General features: G+C 42.4%; 1 protein-coding gene and 1 long non-coding RNA gene across 2 annotated transcripts in view; one reads left to right on the plus strand and one right to left on the minus strand.

Annotated features, from left to right (window-relative positions):
• The window catches only part of cntn5 (contactin 5), a 344,921-nt gene that overhangs the window by 95,736 nt on the left and 237,176 nt on the right, over positions 1-12,009 (minus strand). Inside the window, exon 9 of the mRNA XM_029121761.2 lies at positions 9,317-9,498. Coding sequence (XP_028977594.2) covers positions 9,317-9,498 — 182 coding nt within the window. The remainder of the gene's footprint in view (positions 1-9,316; positions 9,499-12,009) is intronic.
• LOC109615828 lies at positions 1,386-2,505 on the plus strand. The gene is made up of 3 exons (XR_002196838.2): positions 1,386-1,581; positions 1,809-1,940; positions 2,086-2,505. It is a non-coding gene; the product is annotated as an uncharacterized LOC109615828 (long non-coding RNA).

Here is a 12,009-nt window from a genome sequence, read left to right on the forward strand (position 1 = left end):
CTCAACACTGCCTGACAAGACTGTGATTTTTTTTTGTGCTTTATTCGGGTCGATTTGCAAACCGGACCCATGTCTCTTTCGCGCCCCAATGTGTTCCGGGACCTCCCAATTTACAAATTAAGCACTGGTTGTCTAGGGGTGATAGTCAGGGCCTGACAGCAGGGATGCCTCTAGCCACGTCTGTTGGTCATGGGGTGATAGTCAGGGCCTGAAAGCAGGGATGCCTCTAGCCACCTCTGTTGGTCATGGAGTGATAGTCAGGGCCTGACAGCAGGGATGCCTCTAGCCACCTCTGTTGGTCATGGGGTGATAGTCAGGGCCTGACAGCAGGGATGCCTCTAGCCACCTCTGTGTTGGTCTATGGGTGATAGTCAGGGCCTGACAGCAGGGATGCCTCTAGCCACCTCTGTGTTGGTCTATGGGTGATAGTCAGGGCCTGACATCAGGGATGCCTCTAGCCACCTCTGTGTTGGTCTATGGGTGATAATCAGGGTCTGACAGCATGGATGCCTCCAGGAATCTCTGCGTTTGTTTTTTTGTTGTCCCCAATTAGATGCATCTGCCCTAAGTTACCTCTAATTGGGGATCCTAATTAAGTTCTGTTTTCCCCACTGCTGGGTGGATTATAATTGATGCAATGTACGTGCAGTTCTTGGGTTACCGCTCCTTTTTGTTGTTTTCTCGCTTTAAAAGAACAAATAAAGGAATGTTGCCATACTGCCATGTGCCCTGTTTTGCTAATCATTCTATGATGGCTAGACCTAGCAATTGTAGAGAACATTTCATTTTTCTTAGTATGATCCTACATTCTACTAGCATTTTCCAGCTGTGTATCCGTTCTAATGTTTTGTATTATTAAGGCAATAAGGCTGAATTCGATCTCGTACCACTAATGACTGGAGGTCAGCGACGATACCAGTTGCGCAATTATACCCGACTTACGCCTGATGTCCATCAGATACGTCAAACTAGTTGCGTTGCGCAGGAAGTCACCCATTGTCATTACGTTACGTTTCTACGTTTCTAATGCGATGCTTTATTGGAATGCGTTTAGCGTAACGCATGCATTCATCATTTTCAACTCGTGCGTGGTTTTACTGTTGCGGTGGTACGACGGAAGTTCAAGTTCCCAATGAAAAAAGTATCTGGCACCGAGTGGCACATAGCATGACCATAGCAATTAGTAAAAAAATGGCAGGTTTATCAAATGTTATATCATTTACAATGTCAAATCTACATTGAGCAAGGTACATTTGATAATCTGCTAAATAAAATAATTCATTGTCTACAATACCTAACCAACTCAAAAACAAAATAGATAGCTAACAGTCAGCTAGCTTTGTATCAAACTACAATGCGAACCATTCTGGTCTGACTTAGCTGAATCACCAGCACCTATTTTCAACAATTATAGGATATCTTCAACTGCGCAGATATTCCAACTCTAGTAGAAAACCTGATTCAGGTTCCATTTTTTGCATTTATTTTTATCGTGCTCATCGGAGTTGACGCGACAGAGGAGACTGAAACGCGTTTGTCTATTAAATAATTAAAATCCCTGGGCGAGACATCCAATTTGAGGTATTTATGATACGTATCTAACATTGGCATCAAAATCCCTTTCTCAGGTTGGAGATATGATTTTGGAATAAAAAGATGGTGCAAAAAAATTGCTGTAATAAAAGGAATTGAGATCTGGCTCAAATAGTTGCGATCAGTAAATAATGTAATAATTGCAACAGCTCTACTTCCTCGTCTGATCGTTCTGCCTCTTTTGCCATTTAATTTAGAAAATTCTCACTTCCTAGGGCAGAAGCTGGCTAGCTCTCTGTTTTAAGCGCCTAAAGGCTGGTGTTGTCACAGTTAGTCCATTGTTGGGAGGAGGGGTGAGCAAAGGTGTAGAAAGGGGCTCACACACTCAGTGTCAACTCCCAAAACAGGTACAATATGTTTTATTAGAAATACACACTTTTATAGTAGGACAAGAATAATAAAACGGTACTGTTACAACAAATCATTAAACTTGAAATTTGTTTTTGAAGGTTGCTTCAAAAACGATATAATCAATTGATCTAATCAATGCAGGGTTACAAAATGTCCAAATGAGAACCACCTGAGCCTGAGAGAACTCAGTAGCGGCCAACCTGAGAAGCAGCTCTGGGCCAAGGGTGAAGTAGAGGCTGCAGATATTAAAAGGAAAAGAGTCATTAAAGTCCTCATCGCCTTTGATGCTTCAGTGCCCCAACTACACAGGAGCCGAGAGAGGAGGCCCATGGCCAGGAGTCGAGAGAGGAGGGAGGACCATGGCCATGAGTCGAGAGAGTAGGACCACGGCCAGGGACAAGTGGTCCTGAGTCCAGTGGAACTTCGTCCGCCCACATTCTTACCTCCGAAAATGTCACCCGGGAGGCTGTCCAGATGATGCCAAACCATCCAGGACAGTTTGAATGTAACTTGGGATTTTTCCTCCAAGTTCCTCCTCTGCTTCTGGGGTTAATAAAATGCCCTCCAAGGCTTTGAACACTTGTCATGTGTCCTTTCCTGTTTCTCTCCCAGTTACAGTTCGCAATCACAATAATATGTTCTGGATTGATGTCTGCAGCTACATTATATGAATACATTTTTTACTACTTTTTTACTAGCATATGAGTGAAGCTTATTAAAGAAAAAAATGCTTTATTTGAGCAAAGCTTTCATTTTGATAAAACTGCTATTTCTGTTAGAAGCATTGAACAGCATATTGTCTGGCAGTAGACTGGTCATTTGAAACAAAGACTGTTGCTGAAACATAGACAGTTCTGTGGAGTTGTTCTGCAGAGTTATTCCAGGAAGGTAAGAGTGAAATATACCCACTTAGCTGTAGTGTCCTGTGTTAAAAAAATATATAATTGCAGTTTGTTTTGTGCAGTGTGTCTCTTTCCCATCCTTGTCCGTCGCTTTACTCATAATTTCTAGTCATCCTCAATCCCTTGGTCATGACCTTTCTAATCTTGTTTTCCCAGTCCGGACAACTCATGTTGTCCGGACTGCGTGCAGCCTTTGCGTGCAGCCTTTGAAACTGTGAACCACTGAATCTAACTTTCCACACTCTCTGATTTGGGCATCTCAGGCTCCCTGTTGGATTGCTTCCTACCTGGTAGGCCCCTCTAACCAGGTGATGTGGAGAGAATCTGTCTCTGCTGCACAGCCTCTTACCACAGGTGTTCCCCAAGGCTCAGTTCTTGCTCTCTCCTTTTCTCTCAATACACAAAGTCTCTTGGCTCTGTCATTTCCTCAAATGGTCTTTCCAATCACTGCTATGCGGATGATATTGACAGCTGAAAACTAACCTTTACAGTGTAGTTAAAATAGTTATACTGCCACCACTCTGTCTGTTGTCTTTTGTTAACTTTCTTGGTTTTATATTTATTTCCAAAAAGCTCTACAACAAAAAACTTTATAATACATGTAAATTATGGTAGTATTTTGTTACTCAAGTGTTGCCAAATCTCTGAAGAAGTCTGAATTATATTTTAATAAATTCAAATGGAAAATGCTGATATCTTGTTTATAGAAAACCCACATACAAGCATTCACAGACGCATATATTCTTCTATTTAACGTTGCACCACCGTCTACTTTTCTGACCATCCTAAATTCACCCCAGTTTATTGTCTTGAATTGGCTGTAATGTTGTTTGTAAAATGAAAATTGACAATCAATCTTAGACCAATTAAGCTGCCAGGTTATTCTTCCCTTCTGCTCAGGGTAATTTCCTCCAAAATGAAGACATAGATCAATTCATCCTATCAAACCTAAATGAAACTGAAAGAACAGAGCTCCCAATTAAAATGCCATTGAATCATTAAAATGTAAAATATAGACATCTAGTAAATCCATTCAGTACAGGGATCGAGTGCAGCTATCTAGTACATGGATCTACAACAGCTACCTGGTACAGGCATCAATAAAAGCTATCTAGTACAGTGATCTAGTAAAAACATTTACTCTATACTATATCTAACTAGTACATGAATCTAGTACGTCTCAGTTTCCAAGGTGTTACGCTGCTATATTATTGTGCTGGGGGACATGAGGGATGTACTACTAACTTTTCTCAGTTTCCTCCAATTTTAAATTTTAGAAGGAGATGAGGTCCTGGTCCACACCTGCGGATTACCTGGTTTGGGGGGACCGTTGCTGTTCCTGTCCTTGTCCACCTGGTCATACTTCTGACCTAGTCTAAAATCAAATATACTCTGGATTTAGCCAAGAGAAATTTATTTATTATTCCAATTGGACTCTTAATATCTCACCCGGCACAGCCAGAAGAGGACTGGTCACCCCTCTGAGCCTGGGTCCTCTCTAGGTTTCTTCCTAAAATTCGACCTTCTTAGGGAGTTTTTCCTAGCCACTGAAATTCAACACTACTGTTGTTTGCTCCTTGGGGTTTAAGGCCGGGTGTCTCTGTAAAGCACTTTGTGACAACTGCTGTTGTAAAAAGCGCTTTATAAATACATTTTTTGATTGATTGATTGATAGTACAACTACCTTGGAAGTTATGAGAGCAAACTAGACGGTTTTTCAGTCTGTTTTCCTTCACTGAGCTGCCTGTCATGTCCAGTGACCTGAGGAATCTCTATGAAAAAACAGGCCTACCTGCTCTGCCCACAGCTATATAACACTCTGCTTGGGAGACTCCATGTCCCGTTATCCACACACATATACACTCACATTTACACACGCATATATACACACATATATATACACACACATATACACACATATACACATGCATATATACACACATATATATACACACATATACACACACATATACACACGCATATACACACATATACACACGCATATACACACATATACAAACGCATATACACACACGCATATATACACACATATTTACACATGCATATACACACGCATATATACACACGCATATATACACACATATATATACACACGCATATACACACACATATACACACACGCATATACACACATATACACACAGACATACACACTCATATACACACACATATACACACGCATATACACACATATACACACGCATATATACACACGCATATAGAAAAACCATATAGACACACGCCCTGAGCACACATATACACACACACATATACACACATATAGACACACACCCTGGGGACACACATATACACACACACACAAACACACACATATAGACACACACCCTGGGGACACACATATACACACACACACAAACACACACATATAGACACACACACACATATACACACATATACACACATATACACACAGACATACACACTCATATACACACACATATACACACGCATATACACACATATACACACGCATATATACACACGCATATAGAAAAACCATATAGACACACGCCCTGAGCACACATATACACACACACATATACACACATATAGACACACACCCTGGGGACACACATATACACACACACACAAACACACACATATAGACACACACCCTGGGGACACACATATACACACACACACAAACACACACATATAGACACACACACATATACACACATATACACACATATACACACACGCATATACACACATATACACACATATACACACACATACACACATATACACACACATATAGACACACACCCTGGGGACACACATATACACACACACAAACACACACATATAGACACACACCCTGGGGACACACATATACACACACACAAACACACACATATAGACACACACCCTGGGGACACACATATACACACATATACACACTCATACACACACATATAGACACACACCCTGGGGACACACATATACACACACATATAGAAACACACACCCTGGGCACACACATATACACACATATACACACATATACACACACATACACACACATATAGACACACACCCTGGGGACACACATATACACACATATACACACACATACACACACATATAGACACACACCCTGGGGACACACATACTCCCTGGAAGCTCCTTATTCATCCTGTGTCACAGACACTGGAATCATTGACAGTAGACTCATGCTGCGCCTCCTCTATATGCTGCGCCTCCTCTATGGGCTGCACCTCCTTCATACGGGTCAGTGTGTTGTGTGAACATTCACTGCGAGCGAAGACCTTCCTGACCACAATCATTCAATCAAACCAGATTGAGAAAACGCATCGCACTGAAGGAGCCACATGCAAAGAGCACATGCAAAGAGCCCTACAGGCCCGGGGTCAAACACAGCCTGACCCTACAGGCCCGGGTTCAAACACAGCCTGACCCTACAGGCCCGGGGTCAAACACAGCCTGACCCTACAGGCCCGGGGTCAAACACAGCCTGACCCTACAGGCCCGGGGTCAAACACAGCCTGACCCTACAGGCCCGGGGTCAAACACAGCCTGACCCTACAGGCCTGGGTTCAAACACAGCCTGACCCTACAGGCCCGGGGTCAAACACAGCCTGACCCTACAGGCCCGGGGTCAAACACAGCCTGACCCTACAGGCCTGGGTTCAAACACAGCCTGACCCTACAGGCCCGGGGTCAAACACAGCCTGACCCTACAGGCCCGGGGTCAAACACAGCCTGACCCTACAGGCCTGGGTTCAAACACAGCCTGACCCTACAGGCCCGGGTTCAAACACAGCCTGACCCTACAGGCCTGGGTTCAAACACAGCCTGACCCTACAGGCCCGGGGTCAAACACAGCCTGACCCTACAGGCCCGGGGTCAAACACAGCCTGACCCTACAGGCCCGGGGTCAAACACAGCCTGACCCTACAGGCCCGGGGTCAAACACAGCCTGACCCTACAGGCCTGGGTTCAAACACAGCCTGACCCTACAGGCCCGGGGTCAAACACAGCCTGACCCTACAGGCCTGGGTTCAAACACAGCCTGACCCTACAGGCCCGGGTTCAAACACAGGGCACTCTACAGGAATTGCCATTTGTGTTGCAGTCAAAGAGAACACAAGGAGGATTCTCTTCATTCGCTATGTCTGTGTGGATTTAACTGTGGAAGAAAATGAGAGACACACAACACCGAGCTACTCTGTGCATACCAATACCCAGAGGAAGGACACAGAGACCATGGGAATAGAAGTTATCTCAGAGGTTAGTTCCTCTCACAAATCAGCTTAGTGGAGGAACCGGAATATAACATTGTTTTTTAAGAAACTGATACAAAAGCCAGACAAAGGAGATGTCTGGTGTTCCTTAACTTAACCTTTCTTTCAAGAGCATGGGATGTAGCAAACAACTGTATTTTACATTCTCAGAATTATTTTCCAACAAAGAAACGTAACACTCCTCAGTAAAGCACCACCTCGGTCACTCAGAAACATCTCTTTTCAGTGTCAAACCCGGTTGCCTGTGTGTGGTTGAGTCTCAGTGTTCTGTGTCTTTGTACCTGTGGGTGTGTCCATGTAGGTTTCCTCATCCGAAACATTACCCCCTACAGTAGCTTATTGACGTTAAGCAAGATTCAGAAGAAAAAGAAAGATCTTTTATTAGAGAAGAATGGATCATCTTTTACAAAGCAACTTAAAGATCCCTTCATTATGAAGTTTCACAGTAGATTTACTAATTACAAAAAGGTGATTCACGTGTTGCTAACATCATCTGTTCTCCAAGACTAGGATCTAACTCTCTGAATAGGATATATTACCGTCCCAATTACATGGTGCAAACCAAACCTAGGACCCACACCATTTAGATAGTTTATTATACCATGTTACAATGTTACTATTTATCTTCCAGATAAGTCAGTGCCACTATACTCCAGATACATGTTTGCCACTATGCCCAAACAAATCAGTGCCATTATCCTCCAGATAAATCTTTGCAACTATGCCCAAATAATTCAGTGCCACTATCCCCCAGATAAGTCAGTGCCAATATCCTCCAGATAAGTCAATGTCACTATCCTCCAGATAGGTCAGAGCCAATATCCTCCAGATAGGTCAGTGCCAATATCCTCCAGATAAGTCAGTGCCACTATCCTCCAGATAAGTCAGTGCCAATATCCTCCAGATAAGTCAGTGCCACTATCCTCCAGATAAGTCAGTGCCAATATCCTCCAGATAAGTCAGTGCCACTATCCTCCAGATAAGTCAGTGCCAATATCCTCCAGATAAGTCAATATCACTATCCTCAAGATAAGTAGATGCCACTATCCTCCAGATAAGTCAATTTCATTATATCCAAATAAGTAATTTTTATTATATTCTAGATTATGTGCCACTGTCACAGGGATGTAGTTGAGTCACTAAATCTCGAGTCACTAAAACCCAAGTCAGAATGAATCCCCAGGTTCCCTGATATGCTTTATGAAGATGACACTGTACTATAGAAAGAAAAAAGGTAGAGCATATAAAGTGTAATATATTTTGCCTACGTGCTTGAATCATGTTGTTTTTGCTAAGAGGTCAAATAGTAAGCATGCCCGGGCAGTGAGATGCAGTGTGGCAAGTGTGAAGGTTTAGGGAGGTGAAAAAAAATCATAGGGAGAGGCAAACAGACTACAGTTGGAAACGTAACTCATCTTAATGCTTACTAGCAAACTAAATGGTCGGTACTGCTTAGCTACAGGGAAGAAAGAGATGTTCTTGCACAATGTGTATAATGTATATGATCAGAGCTGGAGCAGAGGCAGCCTGCCTGTCTGCCCACACTCTTCCACAGCTCACCAGTTGATGTGGGCTGTGTGGTGTGAATTTCTCACTGCAAAACCAAACTGCTCTGGGCCTCTACTCCCAATAACATCATATCTTCTGACCCTCTTGAAGTAACCAGTGGTTCCAAGGTGAGTCTCAGTCATATGATCAAGGCCAACTCGAATCAGAGTCCTGGACCTGAGTACTAGAACCGCATCATGCCCAGATGTCAGTACCACTTTCTCAGATGAGTCAGTACCACTATCCTCTAGACAGGTCTGACCTGATAACTAGCTAACGGCATATATCTGTAGAGCATATGAAAAGTTGATCACTAGCAGAGGTGAAGTCTGGAGAACCACCTCAGAAACTGAAGTTATCTGTTGGGTTTTAATGCTGTTTATCACTGAACTATAATTATTCCTCATCAGAGGGAAAGAACATATTAGTATGTACAGCTACTGTACAGTCCTCCCATCAGGTACTGTAGTCCCATAAGATGTACATTTAAAAGCTCTTCCTCCCATGAGGTTTCCCTGCTTAAGACTCATAGATCAAAATACAACCGTCATGGATTAATTAACAAGCACACGTGACAGGAGAGCTCCAGTCTATTCCTCTAATTTAACTTACTGTAAACTTGGAGGTGTCCCTTGAAGGCCGTTCCTCCCCTGGGATTCTCTGCTTTACACTCGTAGGTGCCTGAGTCCTCTAGCTGAACATTTGGGATCTCCAGCACTGCCTGGGACTTCCTCAGACGAGCCTTCTTAGGAATGTTACCGTTCATCTTTCTCCATGTGATGGTTGGAACAGGACTACAGATGAAGGAAAGAGAAGAGGGTTAGAAGTGTTTACAAAGGTGGCTAGAGCATGGAATTCTATTGGCTTAATTCTATTTGAAAATCATAAACAAACAAAGTTAAGTGACATAATCCAGGGTTCTCCATGGGTCTATCTAAATGGAACTGGTGAGAAATATTGTTTAGGCAATAAGCAAGACCTAAAAGTTCAAAGTACTTCATTTACATGGAGATTTGTACTACAGCACAACCTTCTGTTATTTCCCAAATTGTATACATGTGAATTCTGTAACCAGTCTTTTGTATCATCAGAAACATTATTGAAGTCAGTATCTGATTCATCTTTTGAACATCTGACGATCTGATGCACTGTCAACTCTCAAACTTGCAAATGAACCTAACCTTAAAGGGATAGTTCACCCAAATAACAAAATGTTACATTTGTGTCTATACCCTGTAATCAATCTATGATTACAAAGTATGACAGGAATACATGCTTTTCATTAGTTTCCCTGGCATTGTTTCTAAATGCTAGCATTTTAGCATTTCAGACACAAATCCAGACACCTACAGTTTATTAGTAATTTTTTCTTCATCAAATCCAAATCGTCCAAAAGTATTTGAAATTAATTGTGAAGCAAAACAAAGGCCCTTTATTATTTTAATATGTTGAGCATACAATTATATCTGTACCATGATAACTTTGTTAATTGGGTGAAATGTCTCTTCACACAATGTCTGGGAGATTAAAGTATCTTTACACCTTCTTTATACCAGAAAAGTCCTGAGCAAGTTTCCGTCTGGTTTTAGAAACTGGCACAAGATTACTGCTATGCTACCATGAATTTTACAAATGAGAGACTGGATGCACTTACTTTAATTTTAAACAGCTTTGAGCTGTTTTGTTCTGTGATTTGTCCAATACATTTTATTCACTGGACAATACAATATTAATGCAATGACTAGAGTGCCACAGGGTTTCATTCTGGGGCTTTTATAATTCACAACTCATACAAACGACTGGTGTGAGGCTGAAGTGTTGCTCAAGCTAAGTTACATCTACTGTACTTTTACTGCATCAGTCCCACAGTAGTGTTTAATGCTGTCCAAACACTTTCAGCTGAAATGTATCTTAAATGCAGAGTACAGCAAATGAACTGGATTCTCCAGGTCGAGGTTGCAGCCACTACCCTGACTCAAACAGTCCCTTTGGAAAACAAGCCAGCAGAGGGAAACTCATTATCATAAGGATTTAACTTCTTGAAGCACTGTATTTCAGGTCCCATATTCAACAGTAAACTAATGTGCTTCCATTTCAACTGGGCTTTTTCTCTTTAGGGAGACGTTCAATATCTATTTTAAGCAATAAAAAAGCCCTTGTTTATTATAGCCATTATTGTATTATAGTGATACACTCACCAAAAGGATTATTAGGAACACCCGTTCAATTTCTCATTAATGCAATTATCTAATCAACCAATCACATGGCAGTTGCTTCAATGCATTTAGGGGTGTGGTCCTGGTCAAGACAATCTCCTGAACTCTAAACTGAATGTCAGAATGGGAAAGAAAGGTGATTTAAGCAATTTTGAGCGTGGCATGGTTGTTGGTGCCAGACGGGCCAGTCTGAGTATTTCACAATCTGCTCAGTTACTGGGATTTTCACGCACAACCATTTCTAGGGTTTACAAAGAATGGTGTGAAAAGGGAAAAACTGATTCAAGCTGATAGAAGAGCAACTTTGACTGAAATAACCACTTGTTACAACCGAGGTATGCAGCAAAGCATTTGTGAAGCCACAACACTCACAACCTTGAGGCGGATGGGCTACAACAGCAGAAGACCCCACCGGGTACCACTCATCTCCACTACAAATAGGAAAAAGAGGCTGCAATTTGCACGAGTTCACCAAAATTGGACAGTTGAAGACTGGAAGAATGTTGCCTGGTCTGATGAGTCTCGATTTCTATTGAGACATTCAGATGGTAGAGTCAGAATTTGGCGTAAACAGAATGAGAACATGGATCCATCATGCCTTGTTACCACTGTGCAGGCTGGTGGTGGTGGTGTAATGGTGTGGGGGATGTTTTCTTGACACACTTTAGGCCCCTTAGTGCCAATTGGGCATCGTTTAAATGCCACGGCCTACCTGAGCATTGTTTCTGACCATGTCCATCCCTTTATGACCACCATGTACCCATCCTCTGATGGCTACTTCCAGCAGGATAATGCACCATGTCACAAAGCTTGAATCATTTCAAATTGCTTTCTTGAACATGACAATGAGTTCACTGTACTGAAATGGCCCCCACAGTCACCAGATCTCAACCCAATAGAGCATCTTTGGGATGTGGTGGAACGGGAGCTTCGTGCCCTGGATGTGCATCCCACAAATCTCCATCAACTGCAAGATGCTATCCTATCAATATGGGCCAACATTTCTAAGGAATGCTTTCAGCACCTTGTTGAATCAATGCCACGTAGAATTAAGGCAGTTCTGAAGGCGAAAGGGGGTCAAACACAGTA

The sequence above is a fragment of the Esox lucius genome, chromosome 1 (genome assembly GCF_011004845.1).
Source record: "Esox lucius isolate fEsoLuc1 chromosome 1, fEsoLuc1.pri, whole genome shotgun sequence".
In the NCBI taxonomy this organism is placed as follows: domain Eukaryota; kingdom Metazoa; phylum Chordata; class Actinopteri; order Esociformes; family Esocidae; genus Esox; species Esox lucius.